This window comes from Coffea arabica, chromosome 10e (genome assembly GCF_036785885.1).
Source record: "Coffea arabica cultivar ET-39 chromosome 10e, Coffea Arabica ET-39 HiFi, whole genome shotgun sequence".
Classification (NCBI taxonomy): domain Eukaryota; kingdom Viridiplantae; phylum Streptophyta; class Magnoliopsida; order Gentianales; family Rubiaceae; genus Coffea; species Coffea arabica.
In genome coordinates this window covers 43,934,655-43,955,565 of record NC_092328.1, presented here as the reverse complement: position 1 = coordinate 43,955,565, position 20,911 = coordinate 43,934,655, and the positions used below count along the sequence as shown (strand labels likewise).

At 37.1% G+C, this 20,911-nt stretch overlaps 3 protein-coding genes across 9 annotated transcripts; 2 read left to right on the top strand and 1 right to left on the bottom strand.

The window, feature by feature from the left end:
- Positions 1–4,234: 4,234 nt before the first annotated feature.
- Positions 4,235–7,668, top strand: LOC140015031 (uncharacterized). The gene is made up of 2 exons (XM_072066854.1): positions 4,235–7,012; positions 7,163–7,668. The coding sequence occupies exons 1-2, from the start codon at positions 4,282–4,284 to the stop codon at positions 7,555–7,557; spliced, it is 3,126 nt and encodes a 1,041-aa protein (XP_071922955.1). The 5' UTR covers positions 4,235–4,281; the 3' UTR covers positions 7,558–7,668.
- A 3,271-nt stretch (positions 7,669–10,939) lies between these two features.
- Positions 10,940–11,887, top strand: LOC113711517 (probable LRR receptor-like serine/threonine-protein kinase At3g47570). The gene is made up of 2 exons (XM_027234677.1): positions 10,940–11,385; positions 11,476–11,887. The coding sequence occupies exons 1-2, from the start codon at positions 10,940–10,942 to the stop codon at positions 11,885–11,887; spliced, it is 858 nt and encodes a 285-aa protein (XP_027090478.1).
- A 1,519-nt stretch (positions 11,888–13,406) lies between these two features.
- Positions 13,407–19,406, bottom strand: LOC113711948 (uncharacterized protein At1g76660). 7 transcript variants are annotated; one of them, XM_072067375.1, is made up of 5 exons: positions 19,021–19,406; positions 18,557–18,633; positions 17,271–17,440; positions 14,177–15,356; positions 13,407–14,025 (listed from the first exon to the last, which is right to left on the bottom strand). In XM_072067375.1, exons 3-5 carry the CDS (start codon positions 17,289–17,291, stop codon positions 13,811–13,813), a joined length of 1,416 nt encoding a protein of 471 aa, XP_071923476.1. In that variant the 5' UTR covers positions 17,292–17,440; positions 18,557–18,633; positions 19,021–19,406; the 3' UTR covers positions 13,407–13,810. The 7 variants fall into 7 exon arrangements, with proteins under 7 accessions (XP_071923476.1, XP_071923478.1, XP_071923479.1 ...); XM_072067377.1 differs by having other exon boundaries at positions 19,172–19,406; XM_072067378.1 differs by lacking the exon at positions 17,271–17,440 and adding an exon at positions 15,612–16,691 and having other exon boundaries at positions 19,021–19,405.
- Between the last annotated feature and the right edge of the window lie 1,505 nt (positions 19,407–20,911).

Below are 20,911 nucleotides of genomic sequence, written 5' to 3'. Positions count from 1 at the left end.
AATCATTTTTTTTTATCTCACATGCATCACATTACAAAAATTATTACAGTTACTATTTTAAATAATATATTAAATAATCTCTTGTCTATGTATATGAATGTGAATTTGGTTAACTACTAGTTTTTGCATCTGAATACATTCTGTATTGTAAAATGTGACATAAGTCGTTTCGTGTGGAAAAAAATTATAGAATGATTAACAAAAAAGAGTACCGTGTAAATCTTATTTTTAAAATTGTTATCAAAGTTTCTGACTGTCCATGGAATGCATGCAAGGGATGTATTACCATATTTCTATATCACCTTCACTTATTAATGGTCATACCTTGAGGAGGAATATTTTGGATAATAACAAAGTTTTGAATTTATTTAATTTGATGATTTTTTTAACAGAAGTGGAATATTTTGGAAATTTATTTCTTGATTTCTCAAAAAAAAAAAAGAAAATAAAATTTCAGCACTAAAAATATGGATGATAGGAGAAGTTTGGGCAGTATGAAGAAGAAAGGATAAAAATAAGAAATTGCAAACTTTTTTTTAAAGGAAAAAAGTTGATGTGGCTTGGGGGGGAGGGGGGGGATGCAATAAAGATAATGTTAGGGAAAAAATTCAAATCACCCTAAACATTAAGAGGTTTAGTGCATTTAACACTAGTTTGAGAGAGGCTTGCCTTTCACTGCATCCCAGAATTAGTCTCAAAACTTTGAACCTTTCTTCTTTTTCTTTAGGGTTAAATGCAGAAAACCTCCTAAACTTTCATAGCCATTGCACAATACACCCCGAAATATGTTTATAGGCACTTTGCACTCAAGCTCCACTGAAAAGTAACGGATCTTTACACACTGTGATACTTTATTATGCAAATGACAACTTTATCCTCAGATAATAACTGAATGGACAAAAACACCCTTCGTTCCAATCAAACCCATTATATCGGGCGGAAAGTACAAGGCAAAGAAAAAGTCTAAACATTAGTTTCATTGCCAAAATTCTTGAGTTTGTCAAATTTTTTTGCTTTTTTCTTGCGATCGAGGAAGAAGCAAAGCGGAATCACTGCAGAGGGTGACTAGAAGTGGGAAAATAATGGTTTGAAGAATCTAAAATAAGGTGGAATATTTATAGAAGCTCAGCAAATCAGGAATCACTGCAACATCAGATTGACGTTTTTGCAGAGCGCCATCATGCAGCAGCTATGGAGTCTGAAGGAACAATATAAGAAATATTATTCTTTATCCAATTTTGCTTTCATTTTTGGGTGGGCATAACTAATTTATTGTTGTTTATGATTCATTTATTCTTTATCTGAGTTCTAATTAATACATCTCGCCCTTTGTCCGTCAGTACTTTGAAATCCCATGATACATCGTACATGCAATAATCGTCTGAAAGCAAATCTAATTCTGCCAAGAGCATCTCTGCACTAGTGGTTCTTGATTCGGCTGAGTTAGAGAGTACTGTATATTTCTTTTATTGCATTCGCTGGAAATCTAATGTGCACGTTACGAGGCTTAGGAGGCCTACCTGTCAGCTCCATTGGATTGAAAATTATTATTTGACAAAATTGCTCCATCTGCTGGTGCCGGAAGGAATCGAAGGTGAACCGCTTGACACCGACTCAAATCAAGAATCTCTCAGAAATTTCATGAAATACCGCCCAAGATCAAATCAAGCCTCTAACTCTCAGTATTAGAGATCTAAACCCACAAATTTTTCTCAATGTCCTTGAGAGTTAATCTTTTCGCCCCAAGACCCCTTCAACGATTCCCAAACTCCAAACCAATCCATTCCTCTCGTATTCTTCCTCAAGGCCCCAGCTCATTAACATATCGTCGAGGCTTCGATTCTCGATTTCATGCACCAGCGGCAACAACAGCTTGAGCGATGCAGAGCTTGAATTAAAGTTGGCCAGAGAGGTTGAAAAATTGAACTCTCAAATCGTACAAAGAGATGAGGCCTTGAATAAGAGTAGAGAACTCTTGTTTAATGAGTTGAGCAGCTACATGGGCTCGAAAGTTGAAGAAGCCGGGAAGAAATGGAGGAAATTGAGCGAAGATGAAAAGTGGGCTGTGGTTAATGGGTTTCTTTCTGAATGGAGTGATAACTTTCATCCCTTGTCTGCTAGATCTGTCAAAGAGTTAGTTGATGAATACTTTGGGACGAAGGCTGCTTTTGTTCGTTCAATTATTATCGGAGGATAAAGTTGTCATTTGTGTGATAAAATATCACTATGTGTAAAGATCCGTTACTTTTCAGCGGAGCTTGATGCAAAGTACCTATAAACATATTTCGAGGTGTATTGTGCAAGGGCTATGAAAGTTCATGGGTATTTTCTGCATTTAACCCTTTTCTTTAATCCCAATAATGGAAGGGCAGAATTTAAGAAGTCGAAAAGGAAGGGAAGGATTTAGACTCAGAACTTCTGCCGCCTCAAGCCTCCTCAATCTTTTACATGACACTATATTGGAGGCATATGTATAGATAATTAAAATCTAAAATCTTTTATCGGGGTTGCCACAATTTGGTCATTTCAATTCCAACATGTTTTTTTTAAGGATTTCAAAAATAATAAAATTTTCCCCTATAACAATATATCAAAAACTTACCCCCTATTAGGATTAATATATATATATATATATATTCTAAGTGATTGATCAAAACCCCTACCTAAACTCTTCACCATGATGTAGCTTTGTAATCAATCGCCAGTCCTAAGATGTTAATAGTTAACAGTCCTAATCACCACCATTTTTTCTTGATGATTCAAACAAACAAATTGTGATGATCAAATAATCAAATTACAGCAAAACTTACAAGAGTTTGCTGTAAACACTAAGATTTGTCTAATATAACCAGGACGAATTCATGTGAAAGATGTAAAGAAAATATTTGGATAGGAGATTGTTAGAAAATATTATTTGGAATAACACTCTAGCATTTTTTATGGTATAATGTATGTGAAATTAAAAGATAGTTAAGAATATAAAAAAAGTAGTTAGAAGATGTGTTTGTGATACTAACTGTCTAACTATATATATATATATAAACTTGAAATATTGTTTGTGATACTAACAATATGTAAAATATCTCGGATATTATGTAGAAATTCATAATATTTAACAGCATTTCTATTTAAAGTGTTCAAGACTAGCCAAATTCAATGGAGTTCAACAGTATATTTTGTTCTTTTGCTTAAGCATGAGACCATTAGTTTTGTTCAAGCAATAAGCTTTAACATTTGTTTAAACCAACACTTAAGGGCCTTTAATTTTCTTTCTACATACATGAATATCTATTCAATTTTGCTGAAGTACATCCTGTAACTACAATTTAAAAAAAAAAAAAAAAAAAAAAGCCATGTGCAATTTTAATGGTGCAATTTTGCGAGTAAAACAAATTTATACAAAAAATTCCAGCACTACATCATGAACAAACACCCTAGTTAAGGGGATCAAAATCATGAGGCAAAGAACATAATTCAGAGTCACAAATGTGAACTCTTTGACTAAATTTGCGGTAATATACATTCTGCAGTAAAACATCAAGGGATACTAATTCCTTGTGTTCATCAATGTCCATCACAGATGGATGTACTTGTAAACTTCTCCTAGGCATACCTTCCTACTTTTTGGTAGGTGTGTATAAATATATAGACAGTAATTTTATACAATGAAACTGTAGAACAATGAAAGGGATGTCGCGCAACTTGGTAGATACTGCTGACACTTATATATATACACACTAAGTAGATACTGCTGGAATCAACGACATACTTAGCCAATCAGAGTTGATGGATTAGCTGCCAATAGTGGTAAACGAAGCTAGGATACGTGGAAAATACTGCTGGAAAATTTTTCCTATGTACATAATATACTTGTTTAATAGTAGTATGACAAATTCAATAACTAACTTCACAGAGTATAATTAAGTACAAGTTCCTGTCTTGTTTTTGGCACTTTCCGAGGTGTCTATATATCTACTTTACCTAATGTAGTTGATTACTAAGCTAGGTTGTACCTGGCTCTATTCAACCAAGATTTACTCTGTAACTTTTTAAATAATGAAAGAACTCAGTCCCAATCAGTCACTCTAACTAACCTTCCTTACATTTTCACTGGAATCTAACCTCAATTTTGTCAATGCTTGAATCTGTCCTTTACATATGAAGTCACTGATGAAATTATAAATAATGCTTACAGTACTGATTGTCCATTTTGACTAGTTTACTTACCTGAGAATTTTCCTACTTGAGAAGGGAATCACATCCACATTTCCGCACTGAACAATGGCTAGATTTCTGATCTCAATTCCTGAAACTAAAAGAATTTATCTCGCGCTAGCACTACTGACATTGGAGGTACATGCCAAAGGTCTTCCTCTGAGCATGGCTTCTACAAAAACCATGGACAGAAAAGAAGCAGACCATCACGATCATGTTGCTTTATTGGATTTCAAGTCAAAAATACAGCATGACCCTTATGGGATCATGAACTCGTGGAATGATTCTCATCATTTCTGCTCATGGGAGGGTGTCGAATGCGGTCGAAGGCACAGAAGAGTGACCAGCATAGATCTTCAAGGCAGGGGCTTGGTTGGCTTCTTGTCACCGTTTCTTGGGAACCTCAGCTTTCTTCGTGCGTTGATGCTAAGAAACAACACCTTCCAAGGTGGAATCCCGCCCCAGTTTGGAAATCTCTTCAGGCTGCGGGAACTGAATCTGTCATGGGACTCCCTGGAAGGCGAAATTCCAGGCAATCTATCCCGGTGCTCCAAGCTTGTGCATCTTGACCTAAGCTACAATAACCTAGTTGGGAGAATACCGCCGGAATTTGGTTCTCTGAGGAACCTTGAATCTCTAGTTATTCAAAACAATAGCCTTACAGGAAATATCCCTCCTTCCATGGGGAATTTTACTTCCCTGAGTTTACTATCTGCGGCTGCAAATCATTTGGAGGGTAATATTCCTGAATCCTTAGGTCAGTTGAAAACGCTAAAAGGCATTGGATTTGGCGGAAACAGACTAAATGGTGACATCCCTGTTTCTGTCTATAATCTTTCTCAACTGGAGGTTTTGTCTCTGCCAAGTAATCAGCTACATGGAACTCTTCCTTCAGCATTAGGTCTCATGCTTCCTCGCCTTGAGTATCTCCAGTTGAGAGACAATCAGTTCTGGGGGGTACTTCCAGCCTCTTTGTCAAATGCCTCTGAGCTAGGCTGGATCGACATTGGACACAATGGATTCAGCGGCAGAATAGCAGTTGATTTTGGAGGCCTGCAAAATTTTATTTCCCTATTAGCTGCAAATAATAATTTTGGAAGTGGGGAAGTACTGGATGGATTGCAGTTTCTCAGCACCATGACAAACTGCAGCCAATTAGTCGCAATTTCCCTACAAGACAACCAAATAAAGGGTGTCTTGCCCAACAGTATCGGCAACTTATCATCCCGATTCTTAGACTATATGTCACTTGGCGGAAATCAAATATATGGAGGGATACCTTCAACATTAGGTAATCTCATTGGCTTAGAGACCTTGTATCTTGAAAGTAATCAACTCACAGGGACAGTTCCAAGTACAATTGGTTATCTTCAAAAGCTTCAGCGGCTGGCTCTTATTTCCAACAAATTGTCAGGAGAAATTCCAGAGTCTGTAGGAAACCTCTCACTGTTGAATGAACTCTATTTAGATGATAACAACTTGGAGGGATCCATTCCACCAGCTCTCGGAAACTGCAAGCAGTTGTTACTCCTAGGACTTTCTCAAAACAACTTGAGTGGTACGATACCAAAAGAGATTTTTGGGATATCTTCCCTGTCCATTTCATTAAATCTTTCTCAGAACAGTTTATCTGGAACAATCCCATCAGAGGTCGGCACCTTGAAAAATTTAGCTGGATTGGATCTTTCAGAAAATCACCTGTCAGGTGAAATTCCAGGGACCTTTGGCGGTTGTAGTAGCCTTGAAATCCTTTCCCTTGCTGGTAACTCTTTCCAGGGATCTTTTCCTGAATTCATTAGTTCTTTGAGAAGTGTCCAAATTCTTGACCTTTCTAGTAATAATTTTTCTGGCCAAATCCCCCAATATATGGCAAGTATATCAATTAAGACCCTGAATTTGTCCTTCAATGATTTCTCGGGTGAGGTGCCAAGACAAGGTATTTTTGGAAATGCTAGTGCAGTATCAGTTGTTGGGAACAGGAGACTCTGTGGAGGCATTCCTGAACTACAGCTGCCAAAGTGCCACCCTCCGGGAGAGTCAAAGAAAAATATGAAGCCTCTCAGGTTCATCATACCAGTGGTGATTACAAGTTCCTTCCTGGTGATAGTGGTAACCTCAATCTCAATTTTCAGACTACGGTCATTTAAAAGGAGAAGGACCCAACCAAAATTACCAAACTTCTTAGGCAGACTCTTCCTGAGAGTCAGCTACAGACAACTTGTTCAAGCTACTAATGGTTTCTCTGCAGAAAATCTAATTGGTGCTGGTAGCTCTGGCTCCGTATACAAAGGAGTGCTGACTGAAGGAGGAAACTTGTCGGTGGCTATCAAAGTCTTTAACCTTCAACACCATGGAGCCTTCAAGAGTTTTATTGCTGAGTGTGATGCAATGAGAAACATCCGGCATCGGAACCTCGTGAAGATTATAAGTTCTTCCTCAGGTCTGGATTTCCAAGGGAATGATTTTAAAGCTGTAATCTACGAGTTCATGCCCAACGGCAGTCTAGAAACTTGGTTGCATCGAGCAGATGAACATCAGCAGCACATTTTTCCTATACCAAACCTTCTTCAGCGAATTAATGTTGCTATTGATGTAGCTTGTGCCGTTGATTATCTACATCACCATTGCCACAAGCAGATTGTTCATTGCGATCTAAAACCAAGTAATATTCTACTTGACAGCGATCTGACAGCCCATGTTGGAGATCTTGGGCTGGCAAAATATGTTCATTCAGCTCCAAATTTACAGGAAACGAGCTCTGCTGGAATCAGAGGAACTATTGGATATGTAGCTCCAGGTAAGAAAGTACAAATCTGACTGATTTTTTTAAATTAATCTTTCTTACCTATGTTCATTCAACATCATATACAAAACAACAAATTTTAAAACTGAGCTATTTTTGACAATTCATACTTTGGCTGTCTGACAAGCTTCAACATTAATGCAGAGTATGGCTTAGGTGCAGAGGTATCAAGTAATGGAGATGTCTACAGCTTCGGAATCCTATTGCTGGAGATGATGACAGGGAAGAAGCCTACACATCCTTTGTTCACTGGAGGCCTTGATCTCCATACATATGTTGAAATGGCAATTCCTGAGCGCGTGATGGACATTGTGGATCCGGTACTTCTGTGTGAAGATCACAGAAGAACTACAGCAGCCAATAGCAGAAGCAGTCCACTGGGAGAAACAAAATGCAATTTACTAGAGCAGTGTTTGATTTCATTGCTTAAAGTTGGCTTGGCTTGCTCCATTCACTTGCCAGAAGATAGAATAAATATGACGCAAGTTCTTTGCAGATTAAAATCTATCAAGGACACATTTACCATGGCAGAGCTTTAAAATGGCTCCGATAAACAGAAAAACCTTGGAAATTCATAGTGTACTCAAAGGTTTGTATTATGATCCACGAATCTCTCATTTTAATGTATGACCTTTTACTCTTCTTGGCTTTACACATTTGTTTTGATCAAATCCCCCCAATTTACTCTCCACATTGCAGTTAATCAAGTCAATTTAACACTAGCCTTTTCGCACATTCTCGATTGAGTTGAAAGTAAATTGTTCAATTCACCTTAATGCTTAAATAACAGTTTCTTGTTTCGGATCAACTCAAGTTAATAATGTTTATATGTTGTCAGTGTGTGGCAGTGAACTAATTAACTTCAGGTGTGACAATCTTTAAGCAGCAATGACTGACCTTTTGCTTAATGATCTGAGGAACGTTGAATTACAAGAAGGTTGTTTTTGTTTTGTTTTGGGAGAGGGGGGGGGGGCGGGGGTAAGAGATTTCAGTCTTTCATCTTGCTATTGCATTATGATCCAATCCATATAGTATGAGCCTTTGAAAAATGTTGGACATTGGGTTAAGATTCAGCTATAATTGATGGTTTTCTGTAGCAGTAGTAGAATGGGATGCATAACAATGGTGAAAATCAGCAGAAAAAGGCTTAGCATGGGCTCAAGATGAAGTTGGATCAAGCTCTAAGTTTCCAGATTAAATCCATACGTGCATAACCAGATGTTCAGGGAAAAGAAGAAAGAAAGAAAGAAAAATGCCGGGGTGTTTGGATAGGAATTATTTGTCAAAAAATTGTTTGCTTGCATCGCAAACACATTTTTCAACATACTATTCTCTTTATCTTTTCAATTATTTTTTTATCTCACATACATCGCATTGCAAAAATACTATAGTTATTATTTTGACTACTAGTTTTTGCATCTGAATTCATTCTGTATTGTCTAATGTGACATAAGTCATTTTGTGTGGAAAAAAATTGTAGAATGATTAACAAAAAAGAGTACCATGTAAAACTTTTTAGTTAAATTGTTATCAAAGTTTTTAACTGTCCACGGAATGCATAAGGGATGTATTACCATATTTCTATATGACCTTCACTTATTAATGTTCATAACTTGAGGAGGAATATTTTGGATAATAACAAAGTTTTGAATTTATTTAATTTGATGATTTTTTTAATAGAAGTGGAATATTTTGGAAATTTATTTCTTGATTTCTCAAAAAACAAAGAATAAAATTTCAGCACTAAAAATATGGATGATAGGAGAAGTTTGGGCAGTATGAAGAAGAATGGATAAAAATAAGAAATTGGAACCCTTTTTTTGTTAAGGCAAAAAGTTGATGTGGCTTAGGCCAGGGAAAAAAGTGCAATAAAGATAATGTAGGGGAAAAAAATTCAAATCACTCTAAACATTAAGAGGTTTAGTGCATTTAACCGTAGTTTGAGAGGGGTTCACTTCATCCCAGAATTAATCTCAAAACTTTGACCCTTTCAATTTTTTTTTTTTTAATCCCAATAGTGGAAGGGTAGAATTTAAGAAGTCGAAAGGAATAAGGCAAAAGATTCAAAACTAGGAATGACAACCATGGGGGCTAATAGGATGTGGGGTGAGGCGGACTCCCTTGGCCCGCCACTCGTTAGAATATATATATATATTTATTTATTTATTTATATGTATATATGTAATATTTAATTTAATTAGTTACAAACTTATAATAATATTATTATTACTTATAATTATTATATAATGTATATATATGTATATATGTAATATTTAATTTAATTAGTTACAAACTTATAATAATATTATTATTACTTATAGTTATTATACAATGTATATTAGTATATGTAATGTAATTGATATTATCAATTATACTAGTAATCAACTACATGGAAGTCTTCCTTCAGCATTAGGTTTCATGCTTCCTCATCTTGAGTATCTCCAGTTGAGAGCATGGTTCGAAATCTCGGCCGAGTCGTCACCGCGACGGATTGACTCGGCCGAGTCACACCGAATCACTCCGAGTCAAGACGAGAAATCAGCCGAGTCACACCGCGACGGATTGACTTGGCCGTTTCTTTTGCTATTTTTTAATTATTTTTATTTAGCATACTTTTTTATATTATTAACAATTTTTAGAATATTAAATACTTTAAAATTTGCGTCTCACCGAGACCGCGATCGATATGCCGAGACCGATGTCGAACGTTCCGGGCCGCGACCGCGACTTTGAACCATGGTTGAGAGACAATCAGCTCACAGGGTTACATCCAGCTTCACTGTCGAATGCCACTGAGCTAGGCTGGATTGACATTGGAAACAATGGATTCAGCGGCAGAATAGCAGTTGATTTTGGAAGTCTGCACAATTTTAAAACACTAGCGGCATCCAGTAATAATTTCGGGAGTGGGGAAGTAAGGGATGGGATGCAGTTTCTGAGTACCATGACAAACTGCAGCAATTTGGTTGCAGTGAGCCTACAGAACAACCAAATAAAGGGAGTCTTGCCCAAAAGGATCGGCAACTTATCATCCCGATTCTTGTACTATATGGCACTTGGCGGAAATCAAATATATGGAGGGATACCTTCAACATTAGGTAACCTCATTGGCTTAGAGACTTTGTATCTTGAAAGGAATCAACTCACAGGCACAATCCCAAGGACATTTGGTAATCTTCAAAAGCTTCAGCAGCTGGCTCTTATTTCCAACAAATTGTCAGGAGAAATTCCGGAGTCTTTAGGAAACCTCTCATTGCTGAATGAACTATATTTAGATGATAACAACTTGGAGGGATCCATACCACCAGCTCTTGGAAATTGCCAGCAGTTGTTACTCTTAGGACTTTCTCAAAACAACTTCAGTGGTTTGATACCAAAAGAGATTTTTGGGATATCTTCCCTGTCCATTTCATTAGATCTTTCTCAGAATCATTTATCTGGAACCATACCATCAGAGGTTGGCAACTTGAAAAATTTAGCTGGATTGGATTTTTCAGAAAACCATCTGTCAGGTGAAATTCCTGGGACCTTTGGTGGTTGTAGTAGCGTTGAAATCCTTTCCCTTGCTGGTAACTCTTTCCAGGGATCTTTTCCAGAATTTATCAGTTCTTTGAAAGGTACTCAAAATCTTAACCTTTCTAGTAACAATTTTTCTGGACCAATCCCCCATTTTTTAGTAAGAATGTCCATAAAGTCCCTGAATTTGTCCTTCAATGATTTTGTGGGCGAGCTACCAACACAAGGCATTTTTGGAAATGCTAGTGCAGTATCAGTTGTTGGGAACAGGAGACTCTGTGGAGGCATTCCTGAACTACAGCTACCAAAGTGTCAGCCCCTAAGAGAGTCAAAGAAAAATAAGAAGCTTCTCAGGTTCATCATACCAGTGGAGCCTTGAAGAGTTTTAGTGCTGAGTGTGAAGCAATGAGAAACATCCAGCATCGAAACCTTGTGAAGATTGTAAGTTCTTCCACTAGTCTGGATTTCCAAGGGAATGAATTTAGAGCTTTAATCTATGAGTTCATGCCTAATCGGAGTCTAGAAAAATGGTTGCATCCAACAGAAGAAGATCAGCAGAAGATGTTTCATAGACTGAACCTTCTTCAAAGAATTAATGTTGTTATTGATGTGGCTTGTGCCCTCGATTACCTACATCATCATTGCCACAGGCAGATTGCTTATTGCGATCTTAAACCAAGCAATATTCTTCTTGACAGTGATCGCCTAGCCCATGTTGGAGATTTTGGGCTCGCAAAGTATCTTCATTCACCTCCCAGTTCATTAGAAAGCAGCTCTGTTGGAATCACAGGAACTATAGGATATGTGGCTCCAGGAAAGAAAGAACACATATATTTGATTCTTTATTGTTTGTATATATAATTATGCAACATCATATAAAAAACACGAAAATTTTCCCTTGATACACAAGTTATTTTTGACATTTTTTGTTGTCTGAAAAGCTTCAACATTAATGCAGAGTACGGCTTAGATGCCGAGGTATCAAGTAGTGGAGATGTCTACAGCTTTGGGATCCTAATGCTGGAGATGATGACAGGGAAGAAGCCCACGCATCCTTTGTTCGCCGGAGGCCTTGATCTTCATAGATACGTTGAAATGGCAACTCCTGAGCATGTGATGGATATTGTAGATCCAGTACTTCTTTGCGAAGACTACAAAAGGGCTACAGCAGCCAATAGCATATGCATTTCACTAGGAGAAACAAAAAGCAGTTTACTAGAGCAGTGTTTGATTTCATTGCTTAAAGTTGGCTTGGCTTGCTCCATGCACTTACCCGAAGATAGAATGAATATAACACAAGTTGTTAATACCTTGAAATCTATTAAGGACACATTTACCATGGCAGAACTTTGAAATAGCTCTGACAGTGACATACAGAGAAACCTTTAAAATTCAGAGTGTACTCTGACACTTGTGCTCTTATCTACAATTCTCTCATTTCATTGTAAATGAACTTGTATTCTTCTTGGCTTAGCGCATTTGTTTTATGAAATTCCCCCATTTTACTCTCCATGTTACAGTTATTTAAGTAGCAGTTCTTTGTTTCTGATCAACTGAAGTTAGTAATGTTTATATGTTGTCAATTTTTCCTCAGCTCATCTTATTAGTGTTGCGGTGAACTGATAACTTCAGCAATGATTGACCCCCTTTGCTTGATGATTTGAGGAACTTGGAAGTACCGGGAAATAAAGAACTACTAATTCAGTCTTTCCTCTGTTAAGTTTTCACGATTGGTGACCTCTGCATAAGGGATGAGCAAGGAAAGAACATTGTGATCTTGTTGTCAAAATCTCTCTCTTTCCTTTTAACGATTGATTGAAGAGGTAGCTGCAGATATGGCAATTGGGTCATGATCCATACAGTACAAGGCTTTGAAGAATGTTGGACATTGAGTTAAGACTCAGCTATGACTGATGGTTTCTTGTAGCAGTAGCAGAACCAGATGCAAAGGAGTGGAAATCTGCGAAAAGGCTTACCTTGAGTTCAAGATGAAGTTGAATCAAGCTCTACGTTTCCAGATTTAAATCTGAAAATGCATAACCAAATTTCTGGGAGAAAAAGGGTTTACGTCTAGTAATGCTGTTAAACTATTAGTTTTTGCAAGGGACCAATTTCTTTAATCATACGGATGATGTTGGAAAATGCTCTGGTCTCAACTCTTTGGTAACAATTTGCACATCCCTTCTTTCTCGAGGAAACTTTGATGAATAATTAGTGCCATTATTTGTTTGATAATTTTTTGACGCTCTTTTAGACCATAAAGTTCCTTGATATGCTGGTATTCTGGAACTATTTCGCAAGTCTGTGCCTTAATTGAAGCCATCTAGTTTTATGTGTAGTGTTGATCTGTTCTTTCCTTGAACACATATCTTTTGTATGTTGAAAAGATTTTCTAAATATGTTATAGGTGACCGTGTAAGTTGCAGAGGCCAGTGGTAGTGTGATCTTTATGGCAAATTGTTGTGGTACATGCAAGTCAGATACTTCAGTTTCTTTTTTTTCTTTGGGGTCTAGAGGGATATCCCGAAATCACCCAGACTAATTCCCCAGGCTGAGCAGAGCTCGCTAGTCAAATACTTCAGTTAGCAATCCAAAAGATGAAGTATTTCGACTTACATACCGACTTTATTTACTACTCTTAAAGCCAACGGTAAGAACAAAACAATTATCTCATCAAACCAGTCTGAATCATAGGTGATTATATCCTGAAATCCCACAGCAGGCCGCTGTGGCCGCGAATTGGCTGCTACAATCACTCGCACCTATGACTACAGAGGCCCCGGATCTTCATAGTGTTAATTGTTATGGTGTTAAAAGTAACATGCTACAGAACAAGAGCAAAGAAAATAAAATTTCAAAGATTAACAGGAAAGAGCAGACAATTGGTGATGTTCTGATAGAAGTGGTACTATATTTCCAGAACAAGGGTTCAGGCCAATTCTAAACAAATGCATACATGACCATTTACAGAAAAGGAGTTCCTTAATGCCTAACACCCCAATTAAATAACATTTACCAGATATTATACTGGATCATCACATGACCCAGACATGAGTATAACTGTAGAGACAGAATACATTCAGCAGTAGGAAACAGCACACAAGAGAGAGAGAGAGAGAGAGAGAGAGAGAGAGAGAGGGAGGGGAGATGGAGGGAGAGGGGTTAGATCAGAGGTTAGATTACCTATCAAAGAAAACCCCCATTCAAGACCAATTGCAAGCCTGCATATCAATAATACGAGACACAATTTCGTTGTCTACTCTTGTACTGTGACCATTAGTCACGCCATGCAAAGTCTCCTTTCCCTTGTCTCAAGCTTCGGCCTCTCCTGTACTCAACTTCTGCATCCGAGCTTGACAAACCAAGATGATATTTTCTACTAATTCGAGAAGCTCCCATCTTAGAAAAGATGTCCTCATCATCACTCAGAAGGTGGTTCCCAGGTGCACTTCGGACAGAGATGTTTCCAGATTGCCTATCAGAGACATGGCCTGAGATAGAAAAGAAACGGTTATAGTCCCTGCAGAAACAGGACGCATGAAGACGTGGGAAAAAGCAAGCAATAAGAACTAATATAAGGAGAACCACATAGATTTCTTATACTCAGAAGACAAATAAAAGACATCTCAGGTATGTACGTGCCACCTTGACGACCATCAGGAGAAACTGCCACTTTTCTCTCAACCACAATGGGATTCAAGACTGGTTTAAAGAATTCTGGACTTTGAGTATCTTTCTGCGTTTTCTCTGCTTTTGTTTTCTCCATTTTTGTTTCCTCAACTGCTGCTGCAGTAAGAATACCTTCCACCTCATGTTGCTTAGTCGAGGGAAATGGTGTCATGGTAAACGAGTCCTCGAGGACATCCGAAATCTCCACATAATGAGCTGTAGTGACAATCTCATCAGCGCTGAAACCAAAAGATGCTCTGTAAGCTTCCAATTCCTCAACATCCTGCTTAGCTGTCTTGGTTTGCCTGTTCTGATGCCCATTCCCTCCATTTGAGTAAGCATCTGACTCTCTGGAGACACTTAACCTCCCACCAGACTGCGGGAATGATGAGGGATCCAGATAATATTGGGCAAATGTAGCTGGGCAGAAGAAATTTGACTCTTGGGACTTTTTGAAGCCACCAGTTGCATTTTCATCAAGCCCAATCAATCGGCCAGATTCTGACCTTGCATAATTAGTCTCTTGAGAAGAAACTGAAGGATCCCATTGAGGTGAAAACTCTCTTTCTGGAAAAGATGACGATAGAGCATCACGGGAAGCCCTTGAAACAGGTGATCTAAGAGTACTTGCAGGACTCCCAGGAAACAGTGAATATGTCGCTTGAGGATCACTAGCAGCGACATAATTTGTCTTCCCAGAGCTTCTAAAACCAGCTGAAGATGAGAGAAACTGAGCATATGGTACATCAGGTGAAGAGGGGGTAGTTAAGTGTGCTAATTCTGGAGGGGGTGTGAGAGGAGCAGTAGAAGGCTCAGTTGTGAAAGTTGAGAAAACTGGAGGAGATACCAGTTGTGTCTCATGGGCAAATGGACCAGTATCAAACATGGTTGAAGAAGGACCCCCAGGTGAATTTGCAGACAAGAAACAGCTGGGGGACTGAACTGTTGAAGGGAGTGCTGAATTTGAGAAGGAAGCAGGTGAAGATGGTGGAGCCAAGAGCGCTGCATTCTGATTAGTCAATCCTCCAACTTGAGCTCCATTAGGCTGATTGGCCACTGAAGTTGCCTCAGGGATAAGAGAAGCCGGTACAATACGTTTGTCACCTTTTTGATTGCCAAAACAAGCCAATCCACACAAACATCCTCCCCATCTCTTGCGATGTAAAAAAAAAAATTTTTTAAAAGTGAACTATTAGCTTCCATTTGTTACCCAAATAACAATCAAGCACAGTGAAAAAGTTTCCAAGAGTATATATTTTTTGTCGCAAGTGTAAAATTTCACATTCAGAAAACTACCAGCATGAACTGCCTGATTCTGTGTGAATACTTCACATGTATTGCAGAAAACCTAGGAAATCAAAGTAAGAGAATCCAGAAGGGCAAAACTTCAATCAGACGTAGCACTAACCAGCATAAGAACATTGATGCATGACTTTCATCTCATCAAAGTTGGATACTTCTTTCACTATATGAATCTCCATTGCAATAGAAGTAAGATAGCATCATCCATTAACAAGGACAATTTACTAGTTACAACTGCAAGCTAGCATCTTCCATTAAACTTAACTAAACCAGATTTGGCATGGTATTGACCTTGAAGTGCAAGCAGTGGTATGCCACAGCAGAGAGATCAAAGTCTAACTGTATTCCATGGAATAAAGAACTTTTCTCCACCCAAAGCTGAAAGACTAATCCAGTGCTATTACATCCCATTCAATACCTTCCGTTCTTCCTATTCTGAGAGTTCTTTCCCCCATCTTGTGACAAATGAAAAAGTAAAGCAGAAATAAACTAAAACCGGATGTTGTATTCTTTTACAGGGTATGGAAGAGAGACAGAGAGAGAGTGTGTGTGTGTAAGTTTGTGTGCTAGTCTCCCATATTGCCCGACTTTCCTATGAACACCAGGTTCTTTACAACTGTAAATTTCTTTCTATCTTTTGAACCTCTATGCAGTGGTTTACACTAACAGATGCAAGATGGGACACATAACAAAAGGGGAAAAAAATTATGCATGACAAACTGAAATGACTACATAGAGATACATAATGCTTGCTAATCAAAAGGAGCAAAACCATATTAAGCAAATAAATGAAGTAGGAGAAACAACTATAGCATGCTTCAGGACGAAGCAGTACTGTTTACTCCTAGAGTAAATAATTGAATAGGGTACAAAGAATAAGACATTTGTCCTTTAAAATAATAACAACGATGCCATCTCTTAGAATGATTAAGCCTATATTTTTATTCTCTTTTCTCATATACAGGGAACACAGAAGGATCTCAAAGCAGGTCGGTAGAACAACTGAGCAAACCAACTTCAATTTTTTTGAAGAGCTGTAGATTACAACAGAATCCTATCACAGTAACTCAGCTATCAAATTCATGGATTCTTGTTTACAACTTCATTTTCTTGAAGAGCTGTAGAATACAGCAGAATCCAATCACAGTAACTTGACTACCAAGTTCATTGCTTCTTGTTGATAGGCCTATGTAATAAATTGAAACAAGAAGCATCAAAGCCTGATCAATTCATTTCCTTACCCAAAGTAAACCAAACAAGGACATGTACAGAAATATATGGTAAACCAGATAGGGTAACACTATAATCTTCCTAATCATCATATTGCAGGAAGGCAAAATTATAAAGGCATAGGCTTTCATAAAGTATTTTGTATATATAACTCAGTTGAGACATTATCTGATGCACAACCCAGCCATATGAAAGCAAGATTAATGGAGGCTGAATTCCAGTCTCATTGGATAAGATGGCTAGAAACCTTGACTAGGAGATATCCATGTTCTTCACCCTCTTGTCATATAAGAAACAACAAACAACCAATGTGAACAATAGAAAAAGGAACTCCAACAGGTTTTTTTTCCTCTTTCCTATAGATAACAGATCAATGTATAATTAATTTTGACCAGAATTCAAGGTTCACATTAACATAGCTTATCTTACTCGAAAGGAAAAATGATGCACAGTGAAGAAATAAAATGCCATAGAAAGCAAAAAATTTGTTTTTCTATTTATAGTTAGTTCTGCATTGAGCAAATACAAATAGTACCTTTTCGGTTTCAGTAATCATCAGACCTTATCATCAATCATGAAATTCTCACAACTGAGAAATTAGATATGACGAAGAGGTCATAAAAAAGAATATTAAACGAGCTTATGATTGGTCTAGAATATCTTCACTTCCTTCCATTCCTTTCTAGCTTGTTCAGATGAGAGGACCTATGATTACATGTTACAACTTTAAGACCAGCAAAGAATACAATAAAATCATTTTGGCCATCACAAAATCATTAATTGTGTATTTCTGATCTCCAAAAATTGGTAAACCTTATATTCCAAATAAAAAGCTAATTTAAAAAAAAAAAAAAAGCAACTTGTTAGTAATAAAAGCTCTACTCATCTTTTCACTTTACCATCTGCATTAACTCAGGCAATGGCAAACATTTATCCAATACTTTGAAGAAAGTTCTCATATTTTCTTATCTCTAATATTTAACAATGTCAAGTTGACAACATATCTGCATCTTCTCAAAACAGTCATGAATGCATCTAGACAAGCATGCTCAGTTGGACACAACATATAGTAATGATATACAAACTCGCCAAACTACTTCCAGGGAACAAAAGGACTGCACCAACCAAATTGTTTTTAGTCATACATAGCACAGAAATATTGCAAAAATGATAGATGCATGAGACAAATAGTAATTTCTCGAAGGCAGTACAATCAAAATGAGACAACTTATAAACCTGTGTTTTCATTTGGAAGAAAAATTCTAAAAACAAAAATGTTTAGCCTCATCCTCCAAAAAAATTGTTATTATCTAACAATCTATAGCAAACCCAAAAAAAAATGGAACACTTCACAAAAAAGAGTGGCTAATAATTTTTTTTAAAAAAAGGTGGCAAACAATTAATCCAAGAATGTCTAATTGGAACTTGTATGTGCCTAAAAAATTAAATCCCGGTCCATTGACGCATAATCCTTAAAAACTATCCAAAAGACACAATATACACTAAATTGCATCGATGTCTTCCATTCCTCTGTCCTATGAGCAGAAAAAGAAAAGATCAAGAAAAGAATAAAGCTTTTATTGGCAGATCACCAGTAAAACCACTTGATTTCTATATATCCCTCAAGGATTCACAGCCACAGGGAAATATTTTGCTCCACAAGAAATTAGCTAATAACCAGCAGCACCATGGAAAACTAATATTCACATCATGAGAAGAAAATTACAAATAAAGTTTTCATAGCAACCCTATAAAACAATTAAACTACACAAATTTTTATACATGTTTCAAATAAGAACATCCACGAAAAATGCATTATACCATTGCTCGTGAACTATCCAGATGATGAGGCTACAGCCCGACCCGACCCGGTAAGAAAAGAGCTGAGATTTAAGCACCTGAATTAAGAATTTTAAAAAGTAAACAGAACTCATTATCATATAATACCAATAAATGAAAACTAGTATGATATAGAAGAATTAACCATATAGTTCTCATCAGATCATCACACAAATTTTCAACAAATTCAAGAAAAATAGAAGAAAGACCACAATTATATAGCATTCATGTTTGAGATCTGAATTTGTGCTTCAATTTATCAAAAACCCAAATGCCCAAAAACTCAAACTCTCCTCAAAATAATGCAAATCCCATTTGCAATATCACATAATATCTAACACCGTACAACTCAAGCTGCACTTCCATGCAGTATATACATAAAAGGGACAAAAGCCCACATGAGAAAAGTTCAAATAAACAAAAAATGTGAACAAAAGTGAGCTAACCTGACTTTGAAGTCAGCTTACACAATCTCATCAATGTCAATGTGATACTGAGAAAAGTAATGGCCTAAAGCAGAAAACTTTACACCGCTAGTGTGTGAAATGTGCGTGGAAAATATGGAAGGAAGAATAGTGCAAGAAACGTAAAACACACCAGAATTCCGCAGAAAATGCAAAAGGGTATCGAGAATGGAAGGAGATCCAAGGGTCGAAAGTGGAGATCTGCTGGAATTGCAGAGAAAATTCAAGGTGGGGGGAGGGGTATTCTTGGTTGGGGGTTAGGAAGCTAAAGTGAAAGGATACAGGGAGTGATAATGATAGTGAAGTCAGGTGATATTAGGGCTGGGAAAATCCAAAGGAATGGATGGAATTATGGACCTTGATAGGCAGCTAATTTTCATAGACCGGCCCCTCAGATTTGGGACAATCTGAAGTTTGGCCCCTACATGGTTTTCCAATCCTACTAACTGGCTTGCCAGCTCATAACGACTAAAGTGTAAATAAATAGGATAAATTCATAGTAATAGAATTGGCCCCCTCCTTTATTTTTCCTATTTTTTTCACAATTTGGTCTGTATAATCAATTCCATATATCGCCCCCCGCGTGAATGGTCCAGCGGTAGCGTCTCTCACCGGTGACCCTTGAGGTCCCAAGTTCGAGTCTCCGCTCTGCTGGATTCCTCCGCGCACTTATCGTGTTTGGATCGGGTTGGAGCGCCGGGCCCGGGTTGCAGGGGATTAGTCGGGCCCCGTAAAGATTGACCCGGACACCCCTGTGTCGAAAAAAAAAAAAAAAATCAATTCCATATATCTAATATGTCATAAAAATAAAACTATCGACTTACTTATATTAGTTTAGAAATATGTCTTAAATTGAACCTCAAAGCGTCATGGTAACGTTCTTAATTTGTTACCATTTGGGCAACATTTTCATAATTCTTAACTTGTTTGGATGAATATGAAATTTAAGAACACTAACATCATGTTTTCAGAAAAAAAAAATTACGATCTAAAAATTGGCTCTGAAGATGGTTGTAAAATTAAGTTGATATTAGTGTCCCTTAATCATACAACTTTTGATCAATTAGAATTGAGCAAGTGCCAAAAATTTTACTTAATTAAAAGTGATAGATAGAAGCAAAAGCAATCACAAGTCATCATGATCAGAACAAAAATAAATGTATATGTAAGTTGCAACAACTGAGATGTGTTTTACTGAGGCACTTTAGATCAGCAGCTCAACTTTGACTCCCTGTAGAGAAGGTACAGTACAGAAGCATCCCTTTTTTGAAACTGGTACAGAAGCATCCCAGTTTGTTTTCTTTTGGTGGAAGAAATCACAACTTTATACAATAGTCATCATCATATTAAGTAAATAAAAATCACAACTTGTTATATTTCCCCCAAACTAATTATTGTTCATTAGATTGACCATTTTCTCTGGTATTTTCTGTCTCTTTCTTTTCCTGATTATAGATTACAACACTGTCCATCATCTCATCCTTACAATTTTGTAGCATAAATTCCTAAGGTATATACCTTTCCATCCCTCTTTGCTTCATGCATTGAAATGTATGAATACTAATATTTTTTTTTTTTACTATATGAAAGTTTCCTGGGAAATCCCTCTTTTTCACTCTTGATCCAAACTTTTAGTTGTAAAGAAATAAACCCTTTTAGACAAATCCAAAGACTGAAAAATAAGGTACAACAATAATGGAGAATTAATTAATAATCCATCATGTCTCATTTGTAGTCTCCAATTTTTTAATCACCTAACATGTTAGGCATGTGTATATCAAATGATTTGACAGGAAATTTGGTCTTATACTACTATTGCGATAGAAGATGGTCCATCCATCCAACAATAACAAAATCACTCGTTAAAATTTCA

Excerpts from the sequence above, each read along its gene's own strand:
- LOC140015031 (XM_072066854.1), top strand. The coding sequence starts at position 4,282 with ATGGCTAGATTTCTGATCTCAATTCCTGAAACTAAAAGAATTTATCTC. Across the intron at positions 7,013-7,162 it reads TATTGGATATGTAGCTCCAG|AGTATGGCTTAGGTGCAGAG; the intron begins GTAAGAAAGTAC and ends ACATTAATGCAG.
- LOC113711517 (XM_027234677.1), top strand. The coding sequence starts at position 10,940 with ATGAGAAACATCCAGCATCGAAACCTTGTGAAGATTGTAAGTTCTTCC. Across the intron at positions 11,386-11,475 it reads TATTTGATTCTTTATTGTTT|CTTCAACATTAATGCAGAGT; the intron begins GTATATATAATT and ends TTGTCTGAAAAG.
- LOC113711948 (XM_072067375.1), bottom strand. The coding sequence starts at position 17,291 with ATGATTACTGAAACCGAAAAG. Across the intron at positions 15,357-17,270 it reads TGATTACTGAAACCGAAAAG|AGATGGGGAGGATGTTTGTG; the intron begins GTACTATTTGTA and ends TTACATCGCAAG. Across the intron at positions 14,026-14,176 it reads TCCTGATGGTCGTCAAGGTG|GCCATGTCTCTGATAGGCAA; the intron begins GCACGTACATAC and ends TTTCTATCTCAG.